Source organism: Lycium ferocissimum, chromosome 6, assembly GCF_029784015.1.
Source record: "Lycium ferocissimum isolate CSIRO_LF1 chromosome 6, AGI_CSIRO_Lferr_CH_V1, whole genome shotgun sequence".
Taxonomy (NCBI): Eukaryota; Viridiplantae; Streptophyta; class Magnoliopsida; order Solanales; family Solanaceae; genus Lycium; species Lycium ferocissimum.
Genome location: NC_081347.1, coordinates 68,173,222 through 68,189,793, shown reverse-complemented (window position 1 = coordinate 68,189,793; position 16,572 = coordinate 68,173,222). Strand labels below are relative to the sequence as shown.

The following is a 16,572-nucleotide window of genomic DNA, read 5'->3' as shown; positions in this document are numbered from 1 at the left end:
TTAACTACTTTATTAAAAACCTTAATATGCATTCTTTTTATGTTTTAAATTACTGACAAAAATAAAAACTTAATTAAACTCATCCGTAAAAAATATTTAAAATCATTTCTCAATCTAAATAAACTAATTATAAAATTGTATTTTTTTGTTATACGACACTCAAAAGCACTTTCCAAGTAGATTGGTCAAACACGATCTATTTATCGGTGTCAACAAACATATATCAAATGAATTAACCAAATACAAACTACTTTCTGTAAAACTATTTTGACAGAAGTGCTTCTATTTGACATTGTTTTTAGAGGTAAATACTTACCCACATTGAATGTTTTCACCATACTCAAACGATTTAATGAAACAACAATATAAACTTATTAATCATGATTTAGTAATAAAAATTTATATACAAACGCATATTTTGTACTCCCTCCGTCACCAATTTAAGTGTCTTACTATCCTTTTTGGTATGTATCATAAAGAGTGTGCAAGTTGACAATTTAAACATCCTACATGTGATGTTCAAAATCACAAGATTCAAAGAATATTTTAGTGTATTACACACGTGTTTAATTTAAGATCACAAGATTCAATTTTTTTTTACTTTTTAAACTTTGTGTTTAGTCAAACTAAGACATTTAACTTAGAACGGAAGAGAGTATTTTTTTTTACTTTTTAAACTTTGTGTCTAATCAAACTAAGACACTTAAATTAAAACGGAAGAGAGTATCTATTAATTTAATATAAACACACGATATGATGAGCCAAACATATAAATAGATCTTGAGGGCAATATAATAAAGAAGAAAAAGGGCATTCATTACTTTGATGGGAGGAGCCAAGGGAACATGGCATTTACATTTGCGCTGGACACAACACACAAAGCACAATACATTAATCATGCATGTACCACTTTGTAATTTTCATTTTGACCCCACCCCAATAACCCAAAAGAAAAAAAAAAAAAAAAAAAAAAAGGGGGAAAAAGACTTATCAAACTTTCTACTTTAGATGCCTTTTTCTTCTTCTTTAGATACTCACTAAGGAAAAAAAGAGAGGATTTAATTAGACAATAATGACTACAAGGTGATTAAGATTTATTAAACTCATGATTTGGTGATTCCAAGTATGAGCTCTTTAAATAGTGATTGTCCCATAAGTAACATATTTCGTTTGTTAGATGATATTTGTGTCCGTTTAAAATTTTAAATTGTGATATTATAAGTATCAAGCTATTTCTTAGGAAGAAAAACTTATAAAACATTCATGATTCATCAACATTAAAAGCGAGTTCAAAATTTAAATTATGTGACATTAAATTAATTATATTTTTAAAGTTTGAGTTCATACATACAATTTTTTTGTTCAATTTTAGTGAATTTTTGCACATCAATTTATGTTCCAAATTAAAAATATTGAAATTAGATAAACTAATATTGTAAGTATGAATCCACTCTTGTATAACACATCTCTTCTAAGAATATAAATAACGAAAAAAAAAGAAGAAGATTATATTAAGTTGGAATTTAGTTCCAATAATTTTAAAATTAAGGTGTCATTTATCTCTTTCACTTATGATATTTTGCACCCTTGCTCTTTTACTTTCGCTCTTTAATAGTTACCAATTGAGTCATACTCCTCCCGGTTCAAAAAGAGCGTCCATTTAACTTATTTTTTAGTTTAAAAAAAGTGGTCATTTACTAAATTAAAAAAGAATTAATTTTTTTCTCCAAATTTACTCATATTAAGTGTTAAGTGACTAAATTCCAAAACTTATTTAATTAGGGATAACTTAGTCAAATTACTTGTTTTGCCTAAAAGTTACTCCCTCTAAATAAAAAAAAGAGTCCACTTAGCCATTTGCAAACCCCTTAAGAAAATACTAACTCCTAGATAAAAATAGGTAATTTGACTAAACTACCCCTAATTAAATAAGCATTGAAATTTGATTATATAACACTTAATAGGGGCAAATCTGGAAAAACAAGGTTAATTCTTTCTTGATTTGATAAGTGGACACTTTTTCTGACCCAAGAAAAAAAGGCTAAGTGAATACTTTTTTTGATCCGAAGGGAATAATATTTTTTTAAAGGATGTGCAAATGATTAAGTGGACACTCTTTTTGAATCGGAGGTAATATAATATTTTAAAATTAACTTTATCATTAAAAATAATCAGTAAAATGGCTTCTTTATAATAATTAGGAATCCGAACGAAGAAAAATAAAAAAGAAACAACTAGGACTTAAAAATTGTAGAGAGAGACAGCCACTTTTTTCTTCTACGTTAGTAAAGTAAAAACTTGAAAACTCCGACGACCTTTGTCTCCTTTCAACGACATCGTTTTATAAAACCCACAAAAAAATTAAAATAACAAACGTTACAACAAAGGCAGGCGAATTTTTTTTTTTTCTGTTCATAGTCAACTCTCTCTCACGCCATCTTTGACCAACAAAACACAACTCATACATACTTACACACAAACAACAAATTGTACAATTTTGTGCTTTTACACTAACCAAATTTCCACTTTAATTTTCAAAAGGGAAAATTTGGATCTGAATTCCAATTCCTCGTTTTGCGTGTAAAACCCTAAATTGCTATGCTGATTTAGGGTTAGGGTATAGAGTAAAAAAAAAAAGGGTTTATGATTCACTTGTTAGGGTATAGGATTTAAGAGTTTTTGATTGGTGGTTGAAAATGATGGTAATAAGGGGATTCTGATGCTGATTTGAGGTATTATGTGGGGTTAAAAAGGTTTTTTTTTTTGATTCACAGGTTGTATAAGGTTTTAGGGTTAGTTGAAAATTGATGTTATAAAGGGGATTATATTGCTGATTTAAGGTATTATATAAGGTAGAGAAGGGTTTTTGATTCACTGGTTGTATACCTTAATGATGGTATTGTGATGCTGATTTGTTAGGGTATTGTATAGGGTAAAAAAGGGTTTTTTGATTCACTGGTTGTATAAGGTTTTAGGGTAGTTTGAAGGAATGATGGTATTGTGATGCTGATTTATTAGGGTATTGTATAGGGTAAAAAAGGGTTTTTGATTTACCGGTTGTATAAGGTTTTAGGGGTAGTTTGAAGAGATGATGGTACAAAGGGGGTTATTTGGGTGGTCCCCACCACATATACAACCGTTAACGCCGGTATCAGAAGTATCAGAGCCACCGGAATCACCTTCTCCGTATACGGATACAGGTGGCGATGCTATGCAGGTTTGAACGAAAATGTTTTTTTCATAAACTTATACTCCCGGCGTTTCAATTTGTTTGTCTGGTTTTGATTTGGCACAGAGTGTGAGAAAGTAAAAAAGACTTTTGAAACTTGTGGTTGTTAACTAAAGATATGCAGAATGTACCTAAAAAGTGCGCTGAGCCAGTTCTTGGAACTTGAAAATATTTTGAAGATAAATTTATAAAATCTGATCCAAAATCTATCGCCAAACGCTAGCTATAGTAGTACGAAATCTACTTTAACTTAAAACAGGAAAACCTATTGCTATATAAATTTGAAGTATACATCTTAATCAAACATGAATTAATACCAAATCCTGACTAATTTTGGTTTCCTACTACTTTGAATTTTTTTTTCTTCCAACAAGGTTGAGTTGGAGGAGGAGATGGATGCAGATACGGAGGAGATGGAACCACCGCCGACGGCAGCTCCATTTTCGATGCTGTTCGCTTGTGCGGACCGGCTTGATTGGGTGCTTATGATTTTAGGATCAGTTGCTGCAGCTGCGCATGGGACTGCTTTGGTGGTTTACTTGCATTACTTTGCTAAGATTATTCAATTGCTCAGCCACGGGAATGAACCCGCTGATCAGCTGTTCCACCGATTCACTGAGGTACCCTACATCTATAATTTGTGTTATCTGTATTATCCCATAGATTTACTGAGGTAACTAGAGCTGAATTGTGCACTGACTGTAGCTATTCCTTTTTATGCTATTTAGAGATTTGTGTGCCAGATAGTGCTACGAAACCTTAAAATATGGAGAATTGAAATGAATAGGGTTAAAAATGAAGCAAATGGATATTGATTAGTTGTAGTTGTTGCAGTAGCAATCTTTTAGTCTGCTGTACTTTTAGCAAAATGTATGTTGCCATTCGAGTGGGATATTGTCCCGGTGATTGTTGTTTGTAGAGTAATGCTAAAAGATATGATTTTTATATAAGACCGGAAACATTTTTTACTTTATGTTGCCATTTGGGTGGGTTATTGTCCTGGTGATTGTTGTTTAATGAATAATGCTTACAAGACATGCTTTTTGTATAAGACTGGAAACATTTTTTTACTTGTATGTTGCCATTTGGGTGGGCTATTGTCCTGGTGATTGCTGTTTAATGAGTAATGCTAACAGATATGGTTTTTGTACAAGACCGGAAACATTTTTAACTGAGTTATAGAGGGTTTCTGGCATAAAAACAATGACATCTATTGAATAATAGATTATTGTTGCGTCAATGTAGTGTTATAGAATCAGGACACGGACTAGCTATTGCATTTGCTTCCCTCACTGTTGTCAGTGTGTTAGTCAGCCATCAATAATAAATCATTAAGATGTATATTATAGCTAGTAAAAAGTGGTCTGACTCGGAAAGCTGATGTTTGATGGACTCTGACTTTTCTCACATTGTAATTGTACTCCTTCGAGACAGTAGTGGAGAAATAGGAAACAGACAAAATATAGAATTAGTGGTTTCAATTACAAATGGTGGTTTATTAGTAGTTTCAGCCTGTTATTGGTGTAGTTGGTTGTGCCTTGTGACTTGGCAAGTGCACTCCAGCTGAGGTCTCTTATCAGTTTCGCTTCTGTGTTTATGTGTTTCATAGTATTAGTTGGTGCTAAAGACTAGGCCTTTCAAGCAATTGAAATCGGCCGGTTTTTCAAGTTAGGCTAAGAGCAAGTCATTATGTAACTGTAAATCCTCCATCAGATGCCTGTGAATGGGATATAAACTTCCATATTATCCCGGGCCTGGCTGATAATGATTAACCTTGTTTAGCATAAATCATTTCTTTGTCCACTCCCACGTTTCCTAGGAATTTACTTTTTTATGTTGCAGCAGGCCGCAGAAGACATTTGCCTCTGACATTTTTCTTCAGAGTTTGATGAAAACGACCCAATTCTAGGTTGGAAGTGTTTCACTTCATGTTTTGTGCATTAATCTGAATGGCATTGTGTTTCTGTTGTATTTCAAATTTTCAAATTCAGAAAGTAGGATGGACAACCATTGGATCTTTAAAAAAAAAAATTAAAAAAAATTGAATGTCTGGTACAAAGTTCCTGATAGTATTCCTGGACTGAGCTTTGGCTTGCCAATCATTTTGAAAAATTTAGTGTGTACTGTATAGTTTCAGTTAATCTTTTGGAAACTGCTGAATTTGAGCTCGTCTCATGTGATTTCATTATTAGCAACAGCTATAATCAACTAAGATAACCAAATTTGCATCTTTCAAAGGAATCATCTTGTAGGATTTCCTTATTGAGTCCTCTACATTCCTTCAGTCTTAATTGTTTTCAAATGCCAATAACCAACCGGCTATGCAACACCTGCAGTTGTGCTTTGTGAGTTGGTCTTCTGCGGTTCTGCCTTTGTTAACAAGAACTATCTTCAGTCTTGCATAATCTGATGTTAGGCGTTAGGCTTTCAGTAAGATTGTGAAACAATTTTCAGTGCAAACTGTTCAATGACCACATTGGCATTACAATTTATATTTCTTTCTTTGGCCTATATAAATTTCCACTGTATGTTAACTAGAACTATCTTCGTTTTATTTTTTTATTTTTTTTCCAATTACAAAGACATTGGTTTTTATTGGTTATAATTTCCTCAACGGAGACTCATTCTTTCTCCTCCCCCTTCTCCTCCCGCTATTCTTTTTTCTTAACTTCCCCATAGCTTCCCGGGGGTAGTGGGTGTATTAGAGTGACTTGACACCTGGGAATGTCATAGATTTGGCCTATAGTTTTATATATAATATGACTAAAGCTGTTTGTTCAGATTTTTGGTCAGAACTTAGGTCCTTAGTACCATTTGTCAATACATCATGCTCAATCTCACATTGTTCTCTTTAGACCTGTTGCCTACTTGTGATATGAGTGCACAAGTTGATACGATTTAGGATACACGAGCAGACTAGTAAACAATAAGTTGATAATAAAGAGAATAGGATGGATATTCCCAGAAGAATTGAAGGAAACCTAGGTTCTTTTTGATAACCAATGAATCTTATTGTTTTATGACACTATTTTTGTTGTGTCTTTGCCTATAACGTCTAATTTTAATTGTGCAAAATGAATTACACATTAATTGCTTAAGAATGGCTCATAATATGCCTATGTGATGCCTTAAATTGGTGAGAAAATTCACTACAATTTAACCAAATTGCTTCATAAATGCAAATTCTCAAGTTGTAACATAATCGCATAGAAACTAAATTGGACCAAATATGCCCTTAAAGTTTGTGTTTAGGTCCAAATATGCCCTTATTAGCCTTCTGTTAAGTTTTATGTGAAATAAGGGCATCTTTTGGCCCAATTAAGTAACGGCAGGGGCATTTTTGGACCAAACTGTTAACGGAGGGAAAATTTGATAAATTTTGCATAATTTAAGGGCATTTTGACCCTTTTCTGTATGATGAATAATCTAATAAGAACATGCAAAGAGATTCAAAAAGGTTTAACCATTTTGTGTTTTTGCTTGTTCTGGTGCGTTGCAGCTTTTATAGTCACTAGTAAACAAGTCAGTCTATTGAAAGCACTGTTCACCCAAAAAAATAAACTAAAAAATAGAGGCAGTCTATACCTGACTCTCCAAAGTCTGTAGTAGTTGTTTGGATCTGACTTAATAATGAACATTAAATGTCATTTCAGTAACTGATCTGCCCCATCAAAGCGGCATATAATAATTGCACTAACCGTAGAAATCATTTGGATTATTTGGGACATAAAACGGGAATCCCAATAAGATAATGAATCTAATCCATCAAAAGAAACATTTTATCCTTCAGAAACAGGTTTAAATTCTGTGAGCTCCCTGTCACCTATTGGATAGAATGATCTCCTCATTATCTATAATGTAGACCCTCTGATTGGCATGAAATGAGAGGTCTTACACCCTTTTCTTTAATCAGTCAGTCGCATTTGGAAACCCTAATTAGGATGACTCACTGATCAAAACTGAGTGGACCGTACTTTATTTGCAACCACCACCTATCCGAAATCCATTTATGTGCCTTATGCTTGTGTCTTAAATCTTTCTCCAGTCTCTATGCCCCTTACTATTTGTACATCTTTATGCGAGGATGTTCTGGAAAAATAATATGGTGCCTTTGTACGTGACATCTGCATCTCTGATTTGTCAAAAAAAAAAAAAGTAATATCTACCTCTCTGTCTATAAATGCCCATGTGCACTTGTTGTTGCATTTGCTTGGGAAAGGTAATTGGGGAGGTATTGTTTTTGCTGAAGTAGATGTTTTCAGAGAGAAGTTGGACCATGTCGTCGTGAAGTACTGCTCTCACTGAACTGTATAAACCAAGTGATACACCATGGAATTATAACCACATCGACTAGGGAGATACTCTCCGTCCAAAAGAATGGCGTGGTTTGAAGTAGGTCAACATAGCCAAGGGTGTTACTAATGGTCAATGTAGTGAGAGGAGAACCATGAGTCTCAGGTTTAAATTCCATTGGAGGAAAAAACATTAGGTGATTTCTTCTCATATACCTAAGCCTTGGTGGGTGGTGGGAGGTAACAAGTATCCGGCGGAATAATCGAGGTGTGCACAAGATGGACCGAGCACCACCATCATAAAAAAAAAAAAAAAGAGGTGCAAGGGTCAACTCATCTAATTGTCAGAGCAAAGTTACATACACATCTTGTACATATTCTTTGACCCTGACTTGGTGTTTATCAATGAAACTTTTTGACTTATTAAAAAGAATCTATTATTTGGTATGAATCGCTTACGACTGATTTTTCTAAAAAACAAGATTTACGTTTGGAAACTACAAAAAGAAGTACGAGAAATAACTATTTTTATTGTTAGAATATGTAACGTTAGTTTATTGACTAATGTGAGCATCTTTGCTTTAATGGTTTTCAATTTTACTGTTTAGTGATCAATGCATGTTTACAAGTTTATTTGCAATCTTTTAGAGATTTTTTAGTTGAATCAATCTTGCCCATTAGCTTCTATTACATGTAATTGCAGTCCAAAAATGTTAAAGGTCTTCAAATGTTAGTCTGAATGTTGTAGAAGAAAAATGAAAAGAAAGAGAGGTTTGTTTCTTTAGTGTAGGTGGTTCTCGCTGATCTAGTCATGTAGGAGCTGTATTACTTGGCATTTGGCACCCGGCCATCAAATGGAAAATGAGAAATTAAGATGGAGGGAAGGAGGTTTAATTAATACTCTTCTTATCAACAACCTCCCCACCCACCAACAACCAAAAAAAAAAAAAAAATGGTAAAAGAGGCTGAAGATTTGTTGTGCTTGCAAGCCACACTCGATGATGATAGTTATTTTGAACTTTTTCCCTTGGTCTTTGTTATAAATGTTCGCAGTATTTAACCAAGTATTTTTGTAATAGTTCAAGTTACCTAACAAAGATCATATTTTTCACAGCTTGCCTTGACCATTCTTTATATTGCGGGGGGTGTTTTTGTTGCTGGTTGGATTGGTAAGCTAAAATTTCTCAAGTTATATTATTGTCCATTTAAAGTTTCTGTTGCGTGTCGGTCCATCATTTGTTTTAATTAATCTTTTTGTGATAGAGGTATCATGTTGGATTCTTACCGGAGAACGGCAGACTGCGGTGATCAGATCAAGATATGTTCAAGTATTACTGAATCAAGATATGAGTTTTTTTGATACCTATGGAAACAATGGAGACATTGTGAGCCAAGTCTTGAGTGACGTGCTACTTATTCAATCTGCTCTTAGCGAAAAAGTACGTTCAGCTTTCTTTATCCTTTTTTACTTGATTGCGACGATGACTTCTCACCTTATCTTAATTGTGCTATGACAGGTTGGGAACTATATTCACAACATGGCTACCTTTTTCAGTGGCCTTGTTATTGGATTTGTCAACTGCTGGCAAATTGCCCTTATAACTTTAGCAACTGGTCCGTTCATTGTTGCAGCCGGGGGAATATCAAATATATTTCTTCATAGACTTGCAGAGAACATTCAGGATGCATATGCTGAAGCAGCAAGTATAGCTGAACAGGTCTGGTTTTCTCCATTATTGATCTGATTATTTCCCCATTTGGAAACTTCATGCAACTCTTTCCGTTTGGACAATATTTGGAATTGGAAAAATGAGTATTTGAAATTGAAGATGAAATAGTAGAGTTCTTGGAATCAGTTGTTACTTTCAATTGTTACAGTCTTCCAGAATGGAAATGAGAACCTTTTTGATTCTCAAAGGAGTCCCTTTTTATTAAATTGGGACTGGTGATTGAGTTGGAAGTGAATGTAGTTGTTGATCTTTCTAGATTTTGCTTTTCCTGTCAATTCTTTAGTTTTATGTAATATTTAATTACCTCGAAGAAAATTATTATGAGGCTTTAGAAAAAATCAAGGTGGGAAGTTGAAAAAAGCTCATAGCATTTTTACTAGTTTAAGGCCTTAATGAGCTGTTTTCTGAACTCAAGTGGGAACCCACACATTACCTTAATGTAGTTTACCTAGTTTATAGAAGGAAGCGTTAGGATTAACTCTTTAAGCAGCACAACAGGGATTCTGACTCTTAGTATATACAATTGTTAGTTAAAGAGCTCTTTCTAGTGAAATTTTAAAAATTATTAGTGTGTGGACTTTTAGCAATCAGTGATGATTTATGATTCTTTAAACTCAATCGGTGTAGCCATGTAGATGAATGTTATTGTTTTACATAATCTTTGGTGGATCAGGTGCTAATTGTTGCAGCATTCCGCTACCCCCCAAAAAAATAAAAGACAGAAGAAAAGAAATTGAGAAGTTCCTATCATTCTAAAAAAAAGAAACTGAGAATTTCCATGCTTCCCTTTTAGCACTGTACACAATAAAGAATAATCTATTCCTGAAGGACTGTCATGCCGTTTCTCTCTCACTTTCTTTTTCTTTAATAAAGAATAAAGGATTTTCAACACAAACCATGAACTATGTTATGGAAATGCGGGAGGAACAAATAGAGTTACAATAGAGTTAAATGTCTAAATTATGAGGCATTATGTGGAAAACTTGCAAGTTACCCTAATTTGGTCCACGTTCAGAGCCAATTATCTTGAGAGACATATATAGTTAAATAGTTGAGAAGTGAATTAGTGGTAGGCACGCTCACTAGTAGAAGTCTTCCTGCGGAAAGTATTAAAAAATGGATTTTAATTAAGTTGCTTTCTATTATCCTCCAATGTCCATGATTTTCATGATATAGCAGAACTATGATTCTGGCATTGATGAACATTTTCTCTTCAACCATGCTGTGCCTTCATATTTGAAACTCAAGATATAGATAACTAGTCAACCATCAAATAATGTACTTCTACATGGTAAACAGACATATTTCACGCTGTTCAAGGTTTGATCATGTATTGGTTTCTGTATGCCTTAGCTAGAGTACGGGTATTTGGATTTGTGCATTTAAATGTCTATGGAGAGTCTCCTTCAACTTCCCTTTCATATGCTGCAGGCAGTTTCTTATATTAGGACATTGTATGCATTCACAAATGAAACTTTGGCCAAGTATTCATATGCTACCTCGCTACAAGCTACACTGAGGTACGGTATATTAATAAGTCTTGTGCAAGGACTTGGACTTGGCTTCACATACGGGCTTGCAATTTGTTCCTGTGCCTTGCAACTATGGGTTGGAAGATTCCTGGTAACACATGAAAAAGCTCATGGTGGTGAAGTTGTTACTGCTCTTTTTGCTGTAATTTTAAGTGGCCTGTGAGTATCTCTTCCACACGTCTTACCCTTCTCCCTCATCTGTTGTGCTAAAGTAATGCAATCTACCAATTCTTTTATTGATACAGTGGGCTGAATCAAGCAGCGACAAACTTCTACTCTTTTGAGCAAGGGAGAATCGCAGCTTATAGGCTTTTTGAGATGATAAGTCGTTCGTCCTCCGTTGCTAATAATGAAGGAACCACCCTTCCTTCTGTGCAAGGAAACATTGAATTCCGAAATGTATATTTCAGCTACCTCTCTCGCCCTGAAATTCCTATCTTGAGTGGATTTTATCTCACTGTACCTGCTAAAAAGGCTGTAGCCCTTGTTGGCAGAAATGGTTCCGGCAAAAGTAGTATTATACCACTTATGGAGCGGTTTTATGATCCTACATTAGGTAATATACCATTTAAGTTCTTTTCTGCGAGTTGCATATTCCTTGAAGCGAGATAAAAAATATGATATTCTCTACTGATATATTTAATTGCAGGGGAAGTCCTGTTAGATGGGGAAAATATTAAAAACCTGAAACTGGAATGGCTCAGAAGCCGAATTGGCTTAGTAACCCAGGAACCTGCCTTGCTAAGTCTGAGCATCAGAGATAACATTGCTTATGGACGAGATGCTACTTCAGATCAAATTGAAGAAGCTGCTAAAATAGCACAGGCTCATACATTTATTAGCTCACTGGAGGGAGGATATGAAACCCAGGTATGTTGCAGTTGTCACAGTTCTTTCATATGTTCAGCCTTTTCGCCTTCTTCTGATACTAGATTTTCCTGCTTCGTATTTCTTGTAGGTGGGTAGGACTGGTCTAGCTTTGACAGAAGAACAAAAAATTAAACTTTCTGTTGCTAGGGCTGTTCTTTCAAATCCTTCAATCCTCCTTCTTGATGAGGTTACTGGTGGACTTGATTTTGAAGCTGAAAGATCTGTTCAGGGAGCTCTGGATCTCCTTATGTTGGGCAGATCAACTATAATAATAGCAAGGCGACTGAGTCTTATTAGAAATGCTGATTACATTGCCGTGATGGAGGAAGGCCAATTAGTTGAAATGGGAACACACGATGAACTAATAGCATTGGATGGCCTCTATGCTGAGCTTCTTAAATGTGAAGAAGCAGCGAAACTCCCTCGCAGGTGCGCTACATGGCTTGACTGAGCACTTTGGTGGTTATTTTATATATGTTTGGTATACCTATAGAGTATTGCATTACAAGGTTCTTGGTGATATACAAGTCCCCTTTTTTCATGAAAATTATCATTATAGTTTGTTTTCTGGTTTTAGATTATTACTCATACTTAGTCATGCCTTTGCTAACATCATTCAGGATGCCAATGAGAAACCACAAGGGGACCGCAGTGTTCCAAGTTGAAAAAGATTCTTCAGCTAGTCATAGCTTCCAAGAACCTTCTTCTCCCAAGATGATGAAATCACCATCTCTTCAAAGGGTTTCTGGTGCCCATGCATTTTGGGCAGCAGATGTTACATTTAGTGCTCAAGAATCTCCCCACAGCCGTAGCCCGCCACCGGAGCAAATGGTCGAGAATGGTATGCCCTTGGATTCAGCTGATAAAGAACCATCAATAAGAAGGCAGGATAGCTTCGAGATGAGACTGCCAGAGCTTCCTAAGATTGACGTTCAATCTGCAAATCGGAAAATGTCCAACAATTCCGATCCCGAATCACCTGTCTCACCACTCTTGACATCTGATCCCAAAAATGAGCGCTCTCACTCACAAACTTTTAGTCGTCCAAACAGTGATTTTGATGACTTCCCTATTACACCTGAAAAAACAAAGGATACAGAGAATCGAGAACCACCATCCTTCTGGAGACTTGTTGAGCTTAGCCTTGCAGAGTGGCTTTATGCTCTACTAGGGAGCACGGGTGCTGCAATATTTGGTTCCTTTAATCCCCTTTTGGCCTACGTCATTGCTCTGATTGTAACAGCGTATTACAGAACAGAAGATAAGCATCACTTAGGTCGAGATGTTGATAGGTGGTGCCTCATTATAGCCTGTATGGGTGTGGTGACTGTTTTTGCCAATTTTCTGCAGCACTTCTATTTTGGTATAATGGGCGAGAAAATGACTGAGCGGGTTCGGAGGATGATGTTTTCCGGTAATGACTAATTTCAATTAGTAACTGCTCCTTTCCTAATTTGTTTTGTTTTTCTTTTGCACTAGTGTAAATATATGTACGTATAATGATCATAGTTAGGGGTCTCATGAATACTGATGTTTTTTTCTGCTTTTCTCCTTCTTCAACAGCAATGCTTCGCAATGAGGTCGGGTGGTTTGATGAGGAGGAGAATAGTGCTGATAATCTATCTATGCGCTTGGCAAATGATGCTACATTTGTGCGTGCTGCCTTCAGCAATCGGCTTTCCATATTCATACAAGATACCGCAGCTGTTATTGTGGCTGTTCTTATTGGGATGCTACTTCAGTGGCGGTTGGCACTCGTGGCATTAGCTACTCTTCCTGTTCTTACAGTGTCTGCTGTTGCACAGGTTTGTCTCAGCTATAGAGTGTCACAACTTTGTCACTTATTCATACACAGTAGAAGAGTGGGTTACATATTATTATAGCAAGCTTATCCTAAAACATACTGAGGTGTCTTTCCTTGAAGAAACCAGATTATCTCTTGTTGTCCTCTTTCCTATTTCCATAAAACAATAAAATTGGTGCTGTAGAGTTCCACTCCTGCAAAAAGGCTAGTTAAAAAAGCTAGAATATAGTTTATGGCGATCAATTTTTTCTTTTCAAATTACCTTCTCTTCTTGTTCTGAAGTTTAAGCACTATTCAATATTCTTAGTCCTTTCTATCAGGCACTCACTTGGATCTGAACTTAATTGCAGAAATTGTGGCTTGCTGGGTTGTCAAAGGGTATTCAGGAGATGCATAGGAAAGCATCCTTGGTCCTTGAGGATGCTGTTAGAAATATTTATACAGTTGTAGCATTCTGTGCTGGTAATAAGGTAATGGAGCTCTACAGATCGCAACTGCAGAAGATATTTACGAAAAGCTTCCTCCATGGTGTGGCAATTGGTTTTGGTTTTGGCTTTTCACAGTTTCTTCTTTTTGGTTGCAATGCTCTTCTCCTTTGGTATACTGCACTCTCTGTAAAGAAGAAGCACATGAGTCTAACTACAGCGCTCAAGGAGTATATGGTGTTCTCGTTTGCATCTTTTGCACTTGTTGAGCCTTTTGGGCTGGCTCCATATATTCTCAAAAGACGAAAATCGCTGACATCAGTTTTTGAAATAATTGATCGAGCACCAAAGATTGACCCAGATGATAACTCAGCTTTAAAACCCCCAAATGTCTATGGAAGCATTGAGTTGAAAAACATTGATTTCTCATATCCATCTCGACCAGAAGTCCTGGTGTTGAGCAATTTCACTCTCAAAGTCAACGGAGGGCAAACTGTAGCTGTGGTGGGTGTTTCCGGTTCAGGAAAGAGCACAATTATATCTCTAATAGAGAGGTTTTATGACCCTGTTGCTGGTCAGGTTTTACTTGATGGCCGCGATTTAAAGTCATACAATTTGAGATGGTTGAGGAACCATTTAGGACTTGTTCAGCAGGAACCAATTATCTTCTCAACTACCATTAGGGAAAACATAATCTACGCAAGGCACAATGCTAGTGAAGCCGAGATGAAAGAAGCAGCTAGAATAGCAAATGCTCATCATTTCATCAGCAGTTTGCCTCATGGTTACGACACACATGTTGGGATGAGGGGGGTAGATCTGACTCCTGGACAGAAGCAAAGAATTGCAATAGCTCGTGTAGTTCTGAAGAATGCACCTATTCTATTATTGGATGAAGCAAGCTCCTCCATTGAATCTGAGTCGAGCAGAGTGATACAGGAGGCTCTAGATACTCTGATCATGGGGAACAAGACAACCATTTTAATTGCTCACCGAGCTGCCATGATGAGGCATGTTGACAACATAGTTGTACTTAATGGAGGGAGGATTGTTGAGGATGGTACCCATGATACACTGATGTCAAAAAATGGTTTATATGTCCGCTTGATGCAACCTCACTTTGGGAAGGGATTGCGTCAGCATAGACTTGTTTAAACAGAAATGATGCGACTGAAGATACTTTCCATTTTCAATGAAGCTGGGAGTAGCAGCAGCAGATTCCATTGTCCAAATCCTCAGTGTAAGATGCCGACTTCAACTTGGAGAGATCAAGCAAAGAAAGAATGACGAGGATTTCTCAACACTTTGTTTGCCGTTGAGTATCACCGTTGGGCAATCAAACTTCGGATGTAATTAGACTACTGATGCATTGTTCAAATTGGTATCGAGGATGATAGGATATCAGGACTAGAACTTATATTCTTTTGGAGGCCGGCCGGTTGTGTAAATCAGGATTACGCTCCGTCTCCTGATGGTATATTGATTTGTTAATTATAGAGTGGAATGAGTAGCCATAGCTTTAATCAGGTGGAGATTTTTCGTTTTTTCTTCTGTATTCTTTCTTCATTTCGGGGTGTATTTTGTGTGTTGTAGTCAAGTGCTGGTCAATTTTCTCTGCCAAAATTTCCTCCACTTCTGTATATTTTTCTTACTTAACATGGAAGCTATAGAGATGATTTCAGCATCATTTTCAGCCTGTATAAATGCGTTGCCAATTTGATACTCAAGTACTAGCATCTTTTGGAGTGTGGTTGGGTTGGTTCCACCATATCATAAGTTTTGGTATGGCAAAATGCATGATGTTGTATAACTATGTTAGCATGAGGTAAATTAGTAAATTTAAAACCACGGTGGCAATAAATAATTAAAGATCCGTCCGTAGATAAACAATTGCACACTGTATAGTGAAGACAATTGGGAAAGTTGGTCATTATCGTCTCTGTTTTGTAGCTCATAATATTTCTCTATAATACTTTGTTCCAAAAAAAAAAAAAAAAAAAAAGCTTCCACCAAAATAATGAATCTTTCATCGAAACCTCATCGAAACAAGCCGCCATGACCGTCTCAAACTCAACGATGTACGTACAAATCGGCATAGCACAATCTATATCTATATATATATAATATAAAGCTAGCATAGATAAGGTGATGTGACACTTTTCTATGACTTTCATTAGTATTTATCATTTTTCTCGATTTTTTGAGCTTTTTCTCTTCATTTTCTATTTTACTTAATAAAATAAAATATTGAAGGTTCATCCCTTACGTATAATAAAGACTCACTCACCATTTAATAGCATTATTTGTCACTATTTCCCTTATAATTATTGTAATTACATTGTATTAAATTTATTAGTAAAAAATAATGAACCTTCCTCATTCTATTCATTCAATTCAATCTCTATATATCTATATCATACGGTAAGACTGATTAAGGTTTCTTTATTACTATACTACTATTATTTAGCCTCTGCAACTACTTAAATCAGTTACAAGACTATTTATTTTTTATAAGAAATTTGTTACATAAATTAAAAAAATGAAAAAATATCATGATCTTATAGAAGTAAAAAAAGAAGACAAAAGTTGATAATGTAAGGGTAAAATAGGCATTTTAAAAAGTACTAAATGACACATGCAATATTATTTTGTGGATTTAGGGCAGATTTTGCACTTTTACTTCATTCCAC

The 16,572-nt window shown here is 35.6% G+C and overlaps 1 protein-coding gene across 1 annotated transcript; it reads left to right on the top strand.

The window, feature by feature from the left end:
• The first annotated feature begins 2,298 nt into the window (after positions 1 to 2,298).
• On the top strand, positions 2,299 to 15,618 carry LOC132060171 (ABC transporter B family member 6-like). Its single transcript, XM_059453074.1, has 12 exons — positions 2,299 to 3,217; positions 3,604 to 3,849; positions 8,636 to 8,690; positions 8,785 to 8,960; positions 9,039 to 9,239; positions 10,683 to 10,942; positions 11,029 to 11,339; positions 11,433 to 11,653; positions 11,742 to 12,082; positions 12,274 to 13,067; positions 13,217 to 13,458; positions 13,808 to 15,618. Exons 1-12 carry the CDS (start codon positions 3,089 to 3,091, stop codon positions 15,035 to 15,037), a joined length of 4,206 nt encoding a protein of 1,401 aa, XP_059309057.1. The 5' UTR covers positions 2,299 to 3,088; the 3' UTR covers positions 15,038 to 15,618.
• The last annotated feature ends 954 nt before the right edge of the window (positions 15,619 to 16,572 follow it).